Below are 20,748 nucleotides of genomic sequence, written 5' to 3'. Positions count from 1 at the left end.
TTCGCTCAGAAAATTAAATTTGCTTGTTTCTTCATTGGAGTAATGTATTGGAGTTATATGGCATTAGTTCATCATTTAGCAATATATGGATATAGGATCTATCCCCAGTGAATGGGTGCCGTCAGAAAGAGAGTCGAAACAGCTGATAAAAATATCACAATAATCCACAAAAATCCACATGTCGAAACAGCTGATCTTAATGTTTTGGATTAAGTGAAATTTTTCTGCATGTTTGTATGGACCATTTTCAGGTCAAAATATCACTGCAGAGGATCCATAATAACGCAAGTGACGTAATGCTAAAAAAATCCATATGCTATCCTCTCACATCAAAAGGTTACTGACATATTTGTTTGATACTTTTCCTGATTACTTATGTACGGTGCTTACATGCTTATAGACCGTTTCAACGGAAACAATTTAAAAAAAAATTTATTGCGCACTTGACATGCTTCTCTCCCGATTCAGATGAAACAATTTTAGAAAAAATTATATTGAGGATTATGGACTTGCTCTCCCGATTCAGATGAAACAATTTTAGAAATGATGTTTTGAAACAAGCTTTTTGACTCTCATTTGACTGCGTAAATCAGACTGGTGAAAATGCAAATTCATTCTCTAACAGCATCTATAGGTGCTTTAAAGTGGTGATCAGATTAATAGAGGTTTCCCCAGTAACTGCTGTACACAAAGCAGCGCCATACGTGCGCCCAATGAAACCGTCTATAGTATCACTTTTAGGATGTTCATGCCACTTTTGGCCATATGGAGTACTACTACAATCATTTCAGGCATGTGCAATTGGTAAAAACCAACAATAGTTACTGGACAAACACAAGACTAACATTGCATGACATGAGCATGCCCTAAACAGCCCTTATTATCATGCAAGGGGATCAGTATACTGGATGTGTAAGATGTCAGAGACGGCCTCTGCTGTATATCCAACTCTTCGTACGTGTAAAACGGGTCTTTCTTCTGAAAATTTGTTTTGGGGTCTAATATATAGATGAATGGATGCACAGCTAAGCTCTACTGGTACATCCAGGCTATTGTAAATCCATGCATCATCATGCATTGAAGAGTAGGATCCTCGGTTGTAGATATACATGCGGCTAAATTCACCCAAAACATACTGAGAGCGGTTGAAGGGGAAACTTTTAAGAGTCCGTTACAGAATAAACTTCTTCTTCCTCCCTTTTCATGTACTTTTTATCATACCTTTTTGGGTAAGACACAGTATGTGTGCGTTTATATATCTGTGTGCATCACTTTGCTGTCAAATATGAAAAATTCTGTCCAGTGGTAGCTGTAGCTTGTCTCAAAAATATTTCAGTCACCACATTTGGATTTCATCTAAATAAAATGAACTTTTAAGCTGCTCCAGTTTGTGTGCATTTTTTTTTTTTTTTTTGTGATTTTTTTTGTGTGTGCATGTGTGCAAGGTTTTTTTAATTTTTTATCGGTCCATTCGGTTACTTCATGCCACTGCGAAGCACCTGATTGGCTGCGATAAGCATGACACTGATGATGAAAGCGATCGCGAAGGCGCAGATCAGACTCTTCCGTACGCATGTTTGCTTCACCTGCTGGGTTGGACTTTCCGCTGAAGAAGCAGAGGGAAATGAATCAGAAGATCGGGAGAAATAAAGTGTTAAGACAAGGTTTGGAGGTGATTAAATGAAATGAAATGAAAAATGTGGGAAAATGTGACCAAAAGAGTTTTTGAAAGATAGTATACATTCCTGGATGCTTAGCCAAAAAAAGTTTATAAATATGTAAGATTGCAAGAAGTCACATCTCCTTTCCAAAACCTAGTGAGATGCATGCTTTGGCAATCTTTTTAGGCAGCATAGGGAAATTCCAAACGTATTATGCCGCCTTCTAAGATACCTTGTTTTGGACTAAATTAAAGGAGGCATTACAAATACAGCATCCTTCACAGATAAGACAATCTCAGATGTATTATCAATAATGAAAACAGCTGTTCTGCTTAACATTTTGTGGAAAATACTTTTTTCAAGATCTATGATAAATAGAAAGTTCAAAAGAACAGTGTTTATTTCGAAATAGAAATCTTTAGTAACATTATAAATGTCTTTACTGTCACTTTTGGTTAATTGAATGCATCCTTGCTGAATAAAAATATTTATAAAAAAAAAAAAAAATACTGACCCCAAACATTTGAACGGTAGTGTATGCCTAGATCAAGATATGACAACGACGACGACGACGACTTTCATACCTTTTATAGACATTGACACTGTTATTTATTTGGCAGTCTATGGGACAGTCACAGGCCTCCCGGTTTTCATCCAAAATATCTTAAATTGTGTTCCGAAGACGAACAAAGCTTTTACAGGTTTGGAACGACATGGGGGTAAGTGATTAATTAAAAAAATTTCATTTTGGGGAGGAGTATGCCTTTAAGATTTTTGTGTGGGTCTTCATGCACCAAATTCTAATGTATCCCCTCTATACACCTTATACAATTAAACAAGATGATGAAATGAGTTGTGCATTAAGAAAGAAAAAACATTCTTACTGTCAATGTCAACCTGGCAGTCCTCAGGATTTTCGATGTGATTCTCCTCTGTCATGATGATATTCTCGATGTCCTTCATAGTCAGGTGGTCACAGAAGGTGTCGTATAAGAGTCTCTTCAGCTCTTCCACAGTCAGCTTCTGCATATCACACTAAAAACAGAGACAAAACAGTAGGATTTCATGCTGAAATTCTCTGATGTTTAATTACTCTAAATGCATTACATTTATGCATTCAGTAGATTTTTTTATCCAATGTATTAAGGGTTATTATTTTTTTCAGTAGATGTTTTTATCCAAAGCATTAAAGGTACATCCAAAATAAAAGTTTTGTTTAATAATATATGTATGTAGTACAGGGTATATTTAAGTGTATGTAGATCAAGATATTAAGATTTTGGGGGGTCTTCATCCACCAAAATCCTAATTTAGCTGATATATTGAAATTTTTATAGTTTTAAGGGTGGTGTTGATAATTTTTATTTTTATTTGGCCAGTAATTTTTGTTCAACTCAAAGAAAAAACATTCTTAGTGTCACATGTATAACCTGGCAAAACTTTTTCAGGATTTTCGATGTGATTCTCCTCTGTCATGATGATATTCTCGATGTCCTTCATAGTAAGGTGGTCACAGAAGGTGTCATATAAGAGTCTCTTCAGCTCTTCCACAGTCAGCTTCTGCATATCACACTAAAAACAGAGACCAAACTGTATTTTATTAGGGGCCAAGCACAGAAGGTGTGAAGGCACCTATTGTATCCACTAGTGTTCTTATTATTCTTCTTCTTCCATTTATTCTGCTCTAGAGTCTATTGCAGCCCATAGAATCGTTTGCAGGAAAGTTGTGAAGTTTGGCACACTGATAGAGGAAGGTCCCAATATTAACCATAGCAAGTTTGGAGACTCTGTGATAGAGGAATGTCCCAATATTTGATATGGTGAGTTTGGCTGATGGCTGGCTGTCACGCCGTGGTCTACCTGAACTACGCTTGAGCTCCATTCAGTCGCTCAAACTACATTTCATGCATTCATGCAACTTGATCAAAAAAAGTCAAAACTAAACAACACACACAACCCATTTCATTTTTATAATGTGTCATATTTCAGAATATAACATGATTTTGTCCTTTATGGAATTAATTTGATTATTAAAAGTGGACTGAAGAACAGATGGGAAGTTATCTTTTCTGAAAGTTGTTTTGTTTTCCATACAAAAGTTTCTTTCTTTCTTTTTTTTTTTTTTTTTTTTTTTTTTGAAACAACATGCACTGATGAATGTCTGACCAGGAATGTTTTGTAAAAAAGTAGATGGGGTTGCTTTATATTTCAGCGCACATTTATTCATAGCTCTGAACTCATAATTACACAGAGAGAAGTTTAAGAGAGGGAGACCCCCGTAGCTATTTGGGGTCAAATGCGCTGCTAAAAAATGCACCAGCAGCGAGCTGTGATTAGAGAAGCAAACCCTTTGGGGGAATCACCATATGGCCCGTACAAATGATATTCTGCTTTTCTCACTTGGAGACATGCAGCGAATGAGACTTATGAAATTTATTCATAATTCTTGCTTAAAGTCATAATGTCACATAGAATATATCTGCATGTAAATTTATTCAGATATGTAAATTTGGCTCATGTTTAAAGGATAGGAGGCCCTTTATATGAATCAATTCCCATAAGGTGATTCATGTCTGTTTGTTGGATTTCATAGAGAGCACTGAAAGTGTATCTAATCTGCTTTCTGTGTGTCAGGGACAGACAGAAGCAGCATACTTTGTGCCTGTTGTCACTTGGAATAAGAGAGGAGTGGCTAATAATCACCTTCCAGAACACAGAGTCAAAATTGGTTCCGTTGAACTTGTCAGGCATCCCGGCAGCCGAGAGTTTGGGCCCCAGGAGAGTAACGAATTCCTCAAAATCCACCTGGCCGTCTCCTAAAAACAGACCGTGAGGTATTAGATGCATTCTAGCACCACATCAAGTTACAGCGTGCTGGCCCTGGAATATGAAATAATAGAAAATCTGATATTTTCCGTCAGGGTTGTGTGCACTCTAAAAAACGCTGGGTTGTTTTTTCAACCCAAATGCTGGGTTGAGACCGCTGGGTAGGACGTTGGTTTTTTTTTAACCCAATTTTGGGTTGAAAATTGGTCTTGATCATAACCCAGCGGTGCTGGGTTGGGAACGTGGACGTGAAAGAGAGCATGCACGTCACGTTAACATCGGACGACGCCAGTGCGAGAAGCCGCCATTTTCTCAACGTGAAAGAAGCAAGAAGTGAGTGAAAGACATTATGGTAAGTAAAGATTCAAAATGTAAAGTTATCATTCATTGTTTATGTCCGGGAGTGTTTTGAGGTTTTAATGAAAGACGGAAATAAAAGAGCTTATACTGAAAAACGCGGTTTTTGCCTCGGAAACGGAGCTCTTTTTCTGAATGGAAGAGATACTTCTAATATAACATCCGTGAGTGTCTTATGTCATATTTACTTAAGATTTTACAACATCTGCTCTTTCTGAGGGGTTAATAGACAGTTAATTACACTCATGTTAATTTGTTATCGTATTTTCCGCGGTTAAACTGAATGTATGTTAATTTCCTAAAGGAAACGGCGTCATGTAATAAAGACTAGCATAATTATATTGAGGCTGTTGAAGTGGTATTTTTAAAAATTGTTAAAAGTAATGTTTTGTTGTAATATTTCAGGCTTGTTCTTCATTGTGCCCGCGCCGGGAGTTAACTAACGTTACACAGAAGCTTGTTTTTTTGAGGAGGTGATTTTCTCAGCTTCTTCAGAAGAGAGGGAGAGACGGGTTTAAGGCAAGTAATGTAAACTCCATCATGTTATCTTTTTTTTTTTTTTTTTTTTTACTAAGACTAAAAGAATGTTTGTTTTTGTAGATGTTGAAAGCCAGAGACAAGATAACTTCATTCTTTTGAGACTGATGTGAGTTATTTTTAGAAAATAAATGTTTCTGTTGTGTCCTGCCTGTTTACTTCACATTTTGATGCAACAACAGCATGATTACATATTCATATTTTATTTAAACCATTAATGTCCCTTTTTTCATTGCAGAACATAAACTAACTTTGGAGTTAAGGACACAGAAGCCTGCTTGTGTGAGAAGGAGGCGATTTTTTCAGCTTCTTTGGAAGAGACGGAAAGACAATTTAAGGCAAGTGAACTTCATAATTCCATTGTAATCAGGGTTTTTTTTTTTTTTTTTTCGTTTTTTTTACTAAGAGTAAAGGAATGTTTGTTTTTTGTTTTTGTAGATGTTGAAAGCCAGAGACATAGGATAGCATCATTCTTTTGAGATTTATGCAAGTTATTTTTAGAAAATTAATTTTTCTGTTGTCTCCTGCCTGTTTACTTCACATTTTGATGCAACAACAGTGTGATTACGTGCTCATATTTCATGAAAACCATGTCTGTGTTTTTCAATGCAGAACTCAAACCAACTTTGGAGTTGTCCGATTTGGGAGTCATCATTCTTGGTCTTCCTTTCTTAAAGGGGATAATTTACATTCCCTCATATCATTCCTAACCTATAAGACTTTTGTCTGTCTTTACAACACAAATTAATATATTTTTAATGTTTCAGTAAAGAGTAGCTTTCTGAAAGCAATATACAAACCCGATTCCAAAAAAGTTGGGACACTGTACAAATTGTGAATAAAAACAGAATGCAATGATGTGGAAGTTTCAAATTTCAATATTTTATTCAAGAATACAAATAGTGACAATCAAAGTTTAAACTGAGAAAATGTATCATTTTAAGGGAAAAAAAGTTGGGCATCAACACATCTCAAAAACAAGGCCATGTTTACCACTGTGTGGCATCCCCTTTCTTTTTATAACAGTCTGCAAAGACTAAGGAGACAAGTTTCAAAGGAATAGTAAATGTTAATAAGGCTTCTAGTTGCTCAACTGTCCCTTAGGTCTTCTTTGTCGCATCTTCCTCTTTATGATGCCCAAATGTTTTCTATGAGTGAAAAATCTGGACTGCAGGCTGAAAGATCCTTATTCTAGCCATGATGTTGTAATTGATGCAGTATGTGGTCTGGCATTGTCATGTTGGCTGCAAGGTCTTCCCTGAAAGAGATGACGTCTGGATGGGAGCATAAGAATCAAGAACTTGGATATACCCTTTCATCATTGATGTGCCTTTCCAGATGTGTAAGCTGCCCATGCCACACGCACTCATGCAACCCCATACCATCAGAGATGCAGGCTTCTGAACTGAGCGCTGATATTAAATGTTGGGTTGTCCTTGTCCTCTTTAGTCATGGCGTCCCAGTTTTTTCACTTCGAATTTTGATTTGTTACACAGAACCACTTTGCCACAGTCCATTTTAAATGAGCCTTGGCCCAGAGAAAACACCTGCGCTTAGATATGGATTCTTTTTTGACCTATATAAAACGGCGAATAAAATTGTGTTCACCAACAATGGTGAAAGTAATTAATTTCCATACAGTAATGTGATGCATATGGTTTTATTGACACTTTACGCACAGAGATTGTTCCAGATTCTCTGAATCTTTGAATGATATTATTGATACTTCAAACTTGAACTTTGCAATTTTTCTCTGAGAAATCTGATATTGCTCCACTATTTTTCGCCGCAGCATTGGGGGAATTGGATCCTTGCCCATCTTGAACTGCCACTCTGAGAGGCTCTTTTTATAGATGTTGCCAGTTGACCTAATAAATTGTAAGCTGTTCCTTATATGTACATTTCTTTTCCGGCCTCTTATTGCTACCTGTGCCAACTTTTTTATGTGTAGCTCTCATGAAATCCAAAATGAGCCAATATTTGGCATGAACTTCAAAATGTCTCACTTCATTTAGGTTATCTATAATTGTATTATATTTATGAGATTTTTGTAAATTAATTCCTTTTTTCACAATTTGGGTCCGAACTCTTTTTTGGAATCTGTATGACAAATCAGCCCTCACCTAGTATAGCATTCTGAGCGCTGTGGTAGACAGAGACAAACAACCAACAAAGTGTTGAAATTATAAAATATTTACCTTCCTTACTGATGTGAATACACCTCTATCTAAAAATGGATAGAGTTTATTAAATTTCTTTTTTTCAAATATTTTTTTTAGGCCATGATGTAGAACAGGGTGGTGACTGGGATGAATATCAAAGAAGAAAATGTAAACTTAAAGGAGGACACTGCCCTGGATGATGTAAAAGATGTCACATGTGCTGATGGGGCTCAATTATGTTAAAGAGATCATGAAAATTGACAGTGATGTATGATCTGTATGAAACAAACTGTAAGTGTATAATTTGTAAAAACAAAATGTTAAATGCTTGTTCTGTGTTGTTTAGTAGAAATGGAGTTTCATACACATGCTCACATTCTTTCACACTATAATAGTGTTTTCGTATATTTTTATACAATATATAAAATTTACCAAAAAAGTCAAATTTGATCTTAAAAGTTATATTGAACAAATGTTCAATGATTTATTTATAACGTCTGTAGCTGTTAATGCCATAATTTTCTGCATTTCTTCTTACACGCATGTTACTTTTTGACTGTTTTCTCTTGTTTTTAATAAATATTTACCTTTTGATAGTTATTATTTGTGTGTAAAAGTGATTTTAAAATGAACAAGATTTGTGGGTTTAATTTCTAGTTCGATTTGGGTTCATTTTAGCCTAGCAATGTAGTAATTTTAAACCATAAAAAAGCAACCCAGAATTTAAACATAATAACGTGCTCATATTTCATGAAAACCATGCTGGGTTAAACATAATAACCCAACTTAATGGGGGTGTCAAAGTGATGTAGTATTGTTATTTAAATTTAATAAAGAATCAAAATGGGATAAAACAATCATATTGCTGTAAAGTCTTTTAATAATAAATGTAATTTTTAACTATAAATGACCCATTAAAAATGTAATCAAAAACTATTAAATAGAGTTTGTGAAAAGCTGATGATTAAATAAAAATAAAATAAAACACCTAGTAATTAATGGTTAAATGTTTTATTTGTTTATCTGATTTTCATATGATTATCCAACATCAGAGAATATTACTGAAATATTAACTTAAAATTTCAGGGTGTAAAAATAATTAATTATTCTAGGTAAAAATTATTTGACCGAGAAAAAAGTTTGGGAATCCTGGAAATAGAGTATTTTGAGAAATACAAGATAACACAATAATAAATAATTTATTTATTTTTTAATATTAATCATATTTATTTATTTATTTATTTATTTAAGCAAATTGACTTTCATTTTGCAGTTCTGTCAATTTTTATTTATTTTTTTTTATTTATTTTTTTTTTTTATTTATTTGTTTTTTTAAGCAAATTGATTTATAATCAATATTAATTGATGACAATGATTATTATTTGGTTAGACTAATAAAACTGTTATGTTTTGTGGTTTTCATGTTTTCAATTCACTGATTTTTTATTTAATATTAATGGATGTTAATGATTATTATTTTTTCTCTCTCTCTCTCTCTCTCTCTCTCTCTCTCTCTCTCTCTCTCTCTCTCTCTCTCTCTTTGCTAGCTTCAATATTTTGTGTCATATTGAGTGTAACTTCATGGAGTGGGTTTTGTCGAACTGAAAGACCCTCTCTGAGACGTTCTTTAAAGCACCACAGCTACAGCCATCAAAGCACCGCTTTCCCCTTCAATTAATTTCAAGACATTTACTGTCAAACTTCAAAACGCCTACTGTGAACAGTGTTCTCATTATTAGCAAATGCATAATCCTTATGTCTCCATGCATTGTGAGGAATATGATAGTTTGGAGCAATAAAAGGTTAAAGTTATTTAGCTTCTTTATTTGTTGAATATCTGTCAGTTGCAGTTGGCATTCCTACAGTGCCGAGAAATGCATATGATTGGTGTCTGGTGGGCTTCCTTAAAGGGAAACTTCACCCTAAAACTGAAACTTGAAATCATTTGCTCACCCTTAAGTTGTCACAAACATTTATAACTTTCCATCTATGCAGAACACAAAAGCCAATATTTTGAAATAAATCAATTGAGACATTTCTTCTTTTCTAGTCCACAGAAGAAAGAAAATCAAACAAGTCTGAACAACATAAACAATTTAGCACACTGAATATTGACATCTCTTTAAGTAGCCTGGTGCACTGCAAACAAATATAATCATTTTAATGGTAAAAGACTAAACATGCAATGCTAAAAAACTGTAACTGGTTACCAGTTTTCCTGTTTTACACATAAAATATATATATATATATATATATATATATATATATATATAATATATATATATATATATATATATATATATATATATATATATATATAGTGAAATACTGTTAAAATTGCAGTTTTTGGAAGTTAAAAAGAACAAGTCATCTGACAATTGTAAATTGCAATTGCCAGAATTCCCTGTGACATTTTTTTATTTGTTTGTTTGTTTGTTTGTTTTCCAGTTTCTTCTTATTTATTTATTTATTTATTTTATTTTTATTTATTTGTTTTGGTTTCAGTTTTAATTTTGTGTTGTTAGTTTGTTTTAATGTTGTTGTTTTGTATTTGTTTTTATATGACACTGTTCACCTTCTATATGAGTCAAAATCTGCAAAGGGGTGATAATGGAACAACAGATTTAAAAAATAAATAAATAAATAAATAAATAAATAAATAAATAAATAAAAATCACTGTTATTTACAATGATCTGCATTTTCATGGGTTTAAATAAAAATGTTTTTGTTATAAGAGACAACGAAAACAACTTTCTGCATCAAAGCCACATTCTTCACTCAGTGAAATTGACAAGTGATATTTATAAAATGTAGATCACTACCATCTCAGTTTAAAAGATCAATGAAATTATGAAAGTTTGAAGATATACATTTTTACATGATTTGTTACATTTAATTACCCCTTTGCAGATTTTGACATATTAGTATTTACTTCAGCTTAAAAAACTGTGTGGTGTGGCTTTTTTATTATTATTTATTTATTTTTTATTAACACCTGCGTATTTGTGATGGTTGTCCATATATTATAAATGTACAAAACAGATTTTAGTACTTCAGTATGTTTGTTTTTTTTATTTATATCTGTTTATTTGTTATGGATTTTTTATTCTTATTTTAAGTTTATTCCATAAAACGTTCCGGTGACCACAGCTGTTGGGGTTTTTTACTATATATTTCACATATTTTTTTAGTACATCAGCTGATATCCCATGCTGAGAGCAACAATCTATTCTTGTTTTTTCAGCATGGCACTCCATTCACAGTCTTGTGTATGTGTCTCCTCACCATCCATGTCGAGTCTTTGAATGATGACCTCCAGCTCGACCTCATTGGGCATGTACCCTAGAGAACGCATGGCCATGCCGAGCTCCTGCTTTGAGATGAAGCCATTCCCATCTCGATCAAACACCTTAAATGCCTCTCGGATTTCTGAGGAAGAGAGCAACACACAGATCTGTTAGACAGTGTTTTATATGTCCAATATTAAAACTATTACTCTGCATCTTTGTTATAAGAGACAGATATTAAAATCATCACACCTAAGTGACTCAGAGAAAAGGGATGATTGCAGTATATTGATTTTTTACACAATAATTCACTTTCAACTTCAACAGAGCGCAGTCCTTCTTGGCTTGATTGATTTAAAACAAAGGAACAGGCTGATTTCTGTTGCATTCGAACAGGCTTGTTAAAAGACGTTAAAATGCCGCAATACATACGGTTGGTTGAGCCAACTTGTTTCACCGTATATGTGTTATACATCATCATTAAGTCATTTGCAATTTTCCACTTGTCACACCATGATTCATAATTATGAAATATGAGCCACTCTGGCTGCAAGATATTACTATAAATCCAGATAATATATTCAGTACAGAGTGTGAACAGGAGTATTCACTACTATTCTTTGCTCACTGTGCTTTAGGTTTGATAAATGGCTATTTGGACATGGGGTCCAAACAAAAACAGCATATTGAATCTATCGCTCCCCTGAGTGAAGGATATTATGGAGGAAATATGAGAAAAATAGAAGAAATGATGGTACTGCGGTCCAAATAAGCCAACAGCAACATATGGTGAAAGCAACTTTACTCTGCATTATGGTGGAAGTAAGCAGATTTCAAACGGAAGTGAAGTGTGGGCTCTAATTTGCTCATTTCAAAGCAAAACAATTTAGCTTCAAGCAACACATTTGGAGGCCGGAAAAAAAGAAAAGTTTTAAAGAAAAATAAGATGGTTCTAGGATGCCCTATCAACCAGACGAGAGAAAACTCAAACAGAATATTCAGAGTCATTAGCATTTGATTTTAATGGTTATTAACAAGCTCATTATTCAAGAAGCTCAACAAGTAGATCAGAAGTGTACAAAACACATAAACAACTAGAGACAGGAATTAAGAATTTAACCTTTTTGGTTCCCGTAATTAGTACTTTTTAAGAAAAACAATGCAATGTGAGATAATTTCAATAATAATAAATTATTTGTTTAAACAAATATTTAATAATTTATTAAATGACAGAATAATACTGACAAAACTTTCTTTAACCACATGTCATATGAACAACTAGTAAGGGTTAAAGACAAAAAAAGAGTTTTTTAAGCATCAACACAATAAAAGTCTATTACTGGTTACATTTTTTTCATGCATTAGAATTTGTCATATAGATTTTTACCATGATTTATGGAAAACAATCCACTAAAATATCATTCAGTGTTAACAGTAGTTCATATACCAAAAATTCTTGTCAAGTACAGGTCCTTCTCAAAAAATTAGCGTATTGTGAAAAAGTTCATTATTTTCCATAATGTAATGATAAAAATTAAACTTTCATATATTTTAGATTCATTGCACACCAACTGAAATATTTTAGGTCTTTTATTGTTTTAATACTGATGATTTTGGCATACAGCTCATGAAAACCCACAAATTCCTATCTCAAAAAATTAGCATATCATGAAAAGGTTCTCTAAACGAGCTATTAACCTAATCATCTGAATCAATAATTAACTCTAAAGACCTGCAAAAGATTCCTGAGGCTTTTAAAAACTCCCAGCCTGGTTCATTACTCAAAACCGCAATCATGGGTAAGACTGCCGACCTGACTGCTGTCCAGAAGGCCATCATTGACACCCTCAAGCGAGAGGGTAAGACACAGAAAGAAATTTCTGCACGAATAGGCTGTTCCCAGAGTGCTGTATCAAGGCACCTCAGTGGGAAGTCTGTGGGAAGGAAAAAGTGTGGCAAAAAAACGCTGCACAACGAGAAGAGGTGACCGGACCCTGAGGAAGATTGTGGAGAAGGACCGATTCCAGACCTTGGGGGACCTGCGGAAGCAGTGGACTGAGTCTGGAGTAGAAACATCCAGAGCCACCGTGCACAGCCGTGTGCTTTTGAACCAGAAACAGCGGCAGAAGCGCCTGACCTCGGCTACAGAGAAGCAGCAACTGGACTGTTGCTCAGTGGTCCAAAGTACTTTTTTTCGGATGAAAGCAAATTTTGCATGTCATTCGGAAATCAAGGTGCCAGAGTCTGGAGGAAGACTGGGGAGAAGGAAATGCCAAAATGCCTGAAGTCCAGTGTCAAGTACCCACAGTCAGTGATGGTCTGGGGTGCCATGTCAGCTGCTGGTGTTGGTCCACTGTGTTTTATCAAGGGCAGGGTCAATGCAGCTAGCTATCAGGAGATTTTGGAGCACTTCATGCTTCCATCTGCTGAAAAGCTTTATGAAGATGAAGATTTTGTTTTTCAGCACGACCTGGCACCTGCTCACAGTGCCAAAACCACTGGTAAATGGTTTACTGACCATGGTATTACTGTGCTCAATTGGCCTGCCAACTCTCCTGACCTGAACCCCATAGAGAATCTGTGGGATATTGTGAAGAGAAAGTTGAGAGACGCAAGACCCAACACTCTGGATGAGCTTAAGGCCGCTATCGAAGCATCCTGGGCCTCCATAACACCTCAGCAGTGCCACAGGCTGTTTGCCTCCATGCCACGCCGCATTGAAGCAGTCATTTCTGCAACAGGATTCCTGACACAGTATTGAGTGCATAACTGAACATAATTATTTGAAGGTTGACTTTTTTTTTTATTATTAAAAACACTTTTCTTTTATTATTGGTCGGATGAAATATGCTAATTTTTTGAGATCGGAATTTTGGGTTTTCATGAGCTGTATGCCAAAATCATCAGTATTAAAACAATAAAAGACCTGAAATATTTCAGTTGGTGTGCAATGAATCTAAAATATATGAAAGTTTAATTTTTATCATTACATTATGGAAAATAATGAACTTTTAATAATGCTAATTTTTTGAGAAGGACCTGTATATTTAGAATTAAAATCAATAGATGACATTAAAAGACCAATCTTTACCACTATCCTTCAAACCACTACGTTTTACCCTTTTTTTTTTTTTTACCCATACTTTATTTAAAATATAATAAAATCTGGTATGATCACTTATTATTTTATATATTTCAATAAGGACGGGACAGAATGAGTATATTTAATTTTTTTGTAAATATATCTGTTGAATGACGATGGAGGCTTTTTGAAATTGACTGGACCAGTTACTGTACTTTGTTACAGCTACTGAGGACATCCAATGGTTAAATCTGCATAAAAGCAATAAGGCACAGCAAAATCTGACATGACATATTCTACAAAGAACAACGGCAAGTGTTTTCTTCTTTCATCTACTAAGTGTAAACTATAATATCATTAAAATCCAAAATAAATGATCTATATCGTATACAATATAATATAATTTATATTGCATCAATATAAAACCCAGCATCAAACCAGTGACATTTCTGAATGTCATTCGGCTCCATACAGTATTCAAAGTATAAAGAACTTTTACAAAAACCAAATGCATTAATGTAATGCACTGAAAACACTTAGCGGTACATTTGAGCAAGTTCATAATTATTGTGATTGTTTTAATAGACTGAGAGCCATACTGGTGAATAACTGAACTGTGACAAAAAAAAGAAAAAATAAATAAATATACTAAAGAATTCATTTAAATGGTAATGGTAAAATGTTAACAAATATTGTGCAGTAAGTGTATTAAAACACTGTAAAATACAACTGACAGAAATTACAAGCTTAAATAATGTGGCTGTTTGAGCTCACCACAAAAATTATTTATTATTAAGAACACAAAAAATAAAGCTTGAAGTTTTCAATCTGATGTTGTGAAGTGTTTTTTAGTTACTTCTGGACTACAGAAATAGACAACAGACCTCTTGTCTGAATATATCCTGATTGACAGACAGGTAATTACTGCTATGCAAAGGTGATAATTTGTGACTTTTTAAGGGACCTCCATCATAGAGTGACTCAACCCACACGTGATTGCAAATATACATGACAAACCGAAAATTGTCATTCACATGGCAAAATTGTCATTCATTTTTTGAAAAGTGTATCAGCATTCAACTGATTTGCTTTAACCTTTAGCCTTCAATTTAATTTGAGAAAAGAGAGGAATATCCTTGGAATGTCATTGTGTAAAGAATACATGACACTGTGTGGGAGTGGTTTGGAATAGAGAATCAGGCCTCTGCCACAAACTCAGTTTATAAAAAACACCATAATGATGTGTGATATGTGGGGAAATTTGGGAAACTACCGAGGCTCTATAGTGGACTCAACAATGTTCATTGTGCAACAAAGCTTTTGGGAAACCCACCTCTGCCTGTTGCTAGGCAACTGCACAATTGTTCCAACCCACTATTGCAAGGGTTGTGATTAGACCAAAGCCCTTCCAGAATGATAGCGCACACTTGTCACAGTATATCAAAAAGTTGAACCCGCTCATAAAAATAGCAGTTTCTATAAAAATAATAATGATATCTATGAAAGTCAAGCATGTGCCTAAAAATTATCCAGTGTGGCATGTGTTTTCAACAATGCAATTTTAAAAATAGAGCTTTTCAGAATATTTTAAAGGAATGGTTCGCCCAAATTTTTTAAATTGCTGAAAATGTACTCACCCTCAGGCCACAAAGCATGGAGATGAGTTTGTTTTTCAAACTCAAATTTAGCATTACATCACTTGCTCACCAATGGATCCTCTGCAGTGAATGGGTGCCATCAGAATGAGAGTCACAATAATCCACAAGTAATCCACACCACTCCAGTCCATAAGTTAACGTCTGGTGAAGCAAAAAGCTATGTGTTTGTAATAAATTAAAAAAAATACATTATTAAGGTGTCACTTTTGGCCAAAATACAAGTCCATGCTTCCTCCAGTGAAAAAGTCTATCCCATGTTGCCCTCACACATATTTGTTTTGAAATGTTTTGTAATGTTTTCATTTGTAAACGGTGCTGATCTGTGCATATTTCTCTTCTTATTCAGACAACTTTTTTATTGGAGAAAGCAATATCATGGACAATAGACTCCAATTATTTTAGTCAGAAGAATTTGTTTTAAGTTAAATATGTCTTAATAATGGACTTGTTTATTACAAGCATGCAGCTTTTCACTTTACAAGATGTTTATTGATTTAAGGCAAGTGATACTTGTGGATTTATTGTGATGTTTTTATCAGCTGTTTGGATTCTTATTCTGACGGCACCCATTCACTGCAGAGGATCCATTGGTGAGCAAGTGATTTAATGCTACATTTCTCCAAATCTGTTCTGATGAAGACACAAACTCATGCCTGATGGTGAGTACATTTTAAGCAAATTTTTATTTTGGGGGTGGAAATTGTATTTCTGTTATCATTTAATCACCCTCATGTTGTTCCAAAATCTTTTGACTTTCTTTTTAACTGGAAACATAAGAGATTGCAAAATTTTTTGAAGCTCATTATTAAGCCAAAAATTACTTTAAGCTATCATTTTACTTCAAAAGACCTAAGTTGTGGACTACTTTTATGTTTGAATGCTGCTTTGCAACCTTTTTGGAAAAAGAAAAAGAGTGGTTATGTTTTGCAGAAGAAAAAAAAAACATCCAGTTTTGGTAAGTAAATGGATGAAAAAATCATAAATTCTGTGCACGTTTAAAGGATGAATATATTACTGTTTTTTAATGTGATTAGGTTTAGTGATTTTAATAATTCAACTCCATCAACCAGGTAGATTCGAACAGCTAATTTTTTATTTCACTGTTTTGCTCAAAATCATCCACGAACCACCGTGCCTTGACCCACACCTGCGGTATAATTTACATAATTACAACTTTCAGTCCATTGCACATGCAATGTTCGTAAATAGAATTACACCTTTTTTGTCTTTGAAATAACACAGAAGACTTTTTTTTCTGAAAATTTAATGCCATGAAGCAACAACAACAATACAAGGACTTGAGTAAACTCAAATCTCTTGTGAGGAACAGATAGCAATCCAATTAAGGGATTGCCACAGGGAAGTCCATGCCAGAGCACAATGTGTTGCCAGATGCTGTGCTGCTGGCAGTGATTAGATTTGTTAGGACACCTCAGTTCTTTGCCAATTAAATCCTGACCCACCATATGTATTTGTTTGTAAATGTTTTGGGGATTTTATAGTTTGGCTCCTGAAGAAAACTCTACATTTCTAGAGCTAAAGGAATGTTTTTGGTGTAATACAAGTACGCTCTATTGACAATATTTGTGGAACAAACCTGATTAAAACTAAACAATTTATAGAAAAAATTATCTGCTTTACTTTAAGTAGCAATACTTTGGAAACAGGGGATTTTGTGTTGGAATTTCATTTGAAATGAAATTATTCATATTTCAATGTTTATTACCTGTTCCCAAGTGCTGCTAGTAAATGGTAACTACATTTTTTTGCGTAAAAAAAAAAAAATCAGCTGTACTAAACCCAGGACATTTAAACGAACAAACTTTATTTTAATTTGAATAAACTTTAAAGTGCTTTAAAATAACTGTAAATCAAACATTAACACTGGTGTTAATTTAGTATTACTTATACCATCATTTATTAATATTTTGAATTTAATTTTAGTTTAAGTTTTAGTACTTCTATGTGCTTTTATCAATTTTATTATTTTATATATTTATATATATCTTTTTTCAGTTTTATTAATTTTAGTACTTAGGGTTAGGGTTAAGGTCAGACTGACAACTAACAATTATTTATTTCAGTTTGTTGCCAAGGCAATCCCATATTTTCATTTTATATTTATACTTTCTTTAATGGAGATTTATTTCAGACTCCAAAAATTGTTTTTTTTTTTTTTTTTAAATAGCTTTAGTTTAACAATAACAACACCAATTAAAACTAACATTTCTCTTCAACCACTTTTTTCTCATCTTAAACCACATAAATTCATTGATGATATCCTAAGAGATCTCCAAAAAAGGCTTTGCTTAAATGTGTCATTCTCTGATGTTGTTTACTTCTGAATATGTCTACTGACTTTATTGCAAAATATTAAATAAATAAAACAGTCAATGTTTGCCTGATATTATATAACTGTCATCCAATCCCTACACAGAACTAGTCAAAACACTGTTTTTCACTGGGGGGAAGAGATGGATATATATATATATATATAACAGTGAATGTTTGCCTGTTTACACTGTATACTGTATATATATAGTCCTGGCCAAAGTGTAACTATAGAACAGAGATGAATGAAGTTTTCTTCAAAGAGAGCTAATTAATCACTTTCCAGTGTTAACTTTCTCTTTGTGAGCCTCTTAGAGAGGGATTAAACTGACATAGTCATATTTTTCTCTTTTAGAGTTTTTTTGATCAGGATTAAACAGAGAGATATTATATTGTATTTTTTTGCTCATAGAGTGAGAGAAAGAATGTTTTAATCTTTTTTTATTTCCCTCTAATGTTGTATTATTACCATATGCTCAGGGGTTTGCCGATGCATTATGACAGCCAGTATGGTGTTTAATTTTACAGATTTAATTTTAGACACCAAATATTCTTCCAAATAAAGTCTGCTGCTTAAATATCTGTTCATTGGTCTGCCATGTACATCATTGCTATTTTGCTACAAAATTATTTATAGAAATAGTCTAAATTCTGTCAACATTTACTCACTTTCACAGAATGGCATTCCAATCCATAAAATTTATGAAGATTAGCAGAATGCACACTTCTCATTTCCATAGGATAGTTTCAGTAAATGTGGACATCATTCATATACCTTTATCCTTTTTGGTTTTTATAGAGTTTGACTCTGCAGTGTGGACAATCTGTATAAAATTTCATTTTTTTTTTTCAAACAGGTTTAAAAAAATGACATGTTCATGATGTTCTAAATCAATTATTGTATAATGAAATTGTGACATCACGCTACCAACAAATCACAAAGTGTTCGGATCACATTCTGCCATCGTCTTTAAATACCCTTTGTTGTCCTGGGATTTTTTCTGATATTGAATCTCTGTTTAATCCCTGTGTACCTTCCCTTTAAAAGTCCTGGGAGCTTGAAAGGGCTCGCAGGGTCTCTATCATCTGAAGGCAGGGTGCTTCTAATACACGCTGAAGCCCTGTTTGATGTATGAAGGTGCAGTCGCACTTCAAAGCTGTAATGTGTTCTCACAGTTCTCATAAAGAGATGCTATTGAAAGAGAAAGACATGAAAGTGCATGTGTGGGGTTAAAGAACTGTCAAGCCTTCGACACAAACCGCTTTCTTTCTCTCAAACACACTTGCAAACAAATTATGCAAGAAAGACTTGAATATAATCCATTATGTATGCAATGGCTCACTCATTAGTTTTTCATTTAAAGTTACTCATCTATTATGAATAGACAGACTATGGTTGCCCAGTAGTGCACAACACAAGGAAAAACACAACGCATAGGACTAATTCGTGTTGTGGATTTGTTTCCATTGTGTTTATGTTGTGTTTTGTTGATTTTTTTGTTTTGAGGCTAGTTTATGTTTTATTAATTTTTGTTTTTGTTGTTATTTTTGGTTTTTTTTATTTTTTTTTTTTTTTTCTGTTGTGTTTTGCTAATCTGCTTATTTCGCTGTTTTGTGTATTGTTTCCAATTGTTGTTGTTGTGTGTGGCTGTGTTGTGTCTTGTTTCCATTGTGTTGTACTAATTTTGTTGTTTTTTTTGTTGTTTTTTTTATTTTTTGTTATATTTTTTGTTTTGTTGTGGCTTGTTTCCATTGGCTAATTTCATTGTGTTGTTGCATTGTGACTTGTTTTCATTGTCTTGTGACTTGTTTCCTTTGGGTTTAGACTTATTTTCATTGTGTTGTGCTAATTTAATTGTTTTGTGGCTTTTTTTCTGTGTTGGGCTAATTTAGTGCAACTTGTTTCCATTTTTTTTTTGATATTTTTTACATTGTGTTGTTTTAATTTTGTTGGTTTTGCGGCTTGTTTCCATTGTGCTGCAGCTGGTGCCACTTGTTTACATTGTGTTGTGCTAATTTCACTATGTTGTGGCTTGTTTCCATTGTGTTGCGGCTTGTTTCCTTTGTGTTGTGCTAATTTCGTTGTGTTGTGCTAATTTCGTTGTTGCAGCTTGTTTCTATTGTGCTAATTTCAATGTGTTGCAGCTCTTTTCCATTGTGTTGTGCTAATTTTGCTGTTTTGTGTTTGCTAATAAAGTGAACTAATCTTGTTGTTTTGTGGCTTGTTTCCGTTGTGTTGCCACTTGTTTCCATTGTGTTGTGCTAATGTCGTTGTGTTTCGGCCATTGTGTTACATTGTGGCTTGCCAATGTGACTTGTCGTTGTGACTTGTTTCCAATTGTTTTGCGGCTTGTTTCCATTTTTTTGTGCTTGTTTTTGTTTGTTTTTTGCTTGTTTTGTTTGATTTTTGATTTTTTTCAATTGTTTTTTGCTTGTTTATTTTTTGTTGCTTCTTTCCATTATATTGTGCTAATTTTATTGTGTTGCTGCTTGTTTCCATTGTGTTGTGCTAAATTCGTTGTTTTGTGGCTTGTTTCCATTGTGTTGTGCTAATTGTGTTGTGTTGTAGCCTGTTTCCACTGTGTTGTGCTAATTTTGCTGTGTTGCGGCTTGTTTCCGTTGTGTTGCAACTTGTTTCCGTTGTGTTGTGCTAATTTTATTGTTTTGTGGCTTTCTTCATTTTGCTGTGTTGCGGCTTGTTTCCGTTGTGTTGCAACTTGTTTCTGTTTTGTTTCCAGCTAATTTTGTTGTTTTGTGGCTTGACGTTGTTTTAAGAAAAGCATACTGGGCCACTGTAACAGATTATGCTCATTCACAGTCTTACATTTCAGCAAGCATATACATGC

General features: G+C 33.9%; 1 protein-coding gene across 1 annotated transcript in view; it reads right to left on the bottom strand.

The window, feature by feature from the left end:
- Positions 1 to 1,462: 1,462 nt before the first annotated feature.
- Positions 1,463 to 20,748, bottom strand: part of LOC109071266 (calcium-binding protein 7) — a 34,134-nt gene continuing 14,848 nt past the window's right edge. Inside the window, exons 2-5 of the mRNA XM_042723117.1 lie at positions 10,830 to 10,973; positions 4,365 to 4,477; positions 2,546 to 2,696; positions 1,463 to 1,606 (exon numbers count right to left, since the gene is read on the bottom strand). Coding sequence (XP_042579051.1) covers positions 1,476 to 1,606; positions 2,546 to 2,696; positions 4,365 to 4,477; positions 10,830 to 10,973 — 539 coding nt within the window. The 3' untranslated portion in view covers positions 1,463 to 1,475. The remainder of the gene's footprint in view (positions 1,607 to 2,545; positions 2,697 to 4,364; positions 4,478 to 10,829; positions 10,974 to 20,748) is intronic.

This window comes from Cyprinus carpio, chromosome B5, assembly GCF_018340385.1.
Source record: "Cyprinus carpio isolate SPL01 chromosome B5, ASM1834038v1, whole genome shotgun sequence".
Taxonomy (NCBI): Eukaryota; Metazoa; Chordata; class Actinopteri; order Cypriniformes; family Cyprinidae; genus Cyprinus; species Cyprinus carpio.
This window is presented reverse-complemented; position numbering and strand designations above follow the sequence as displayed.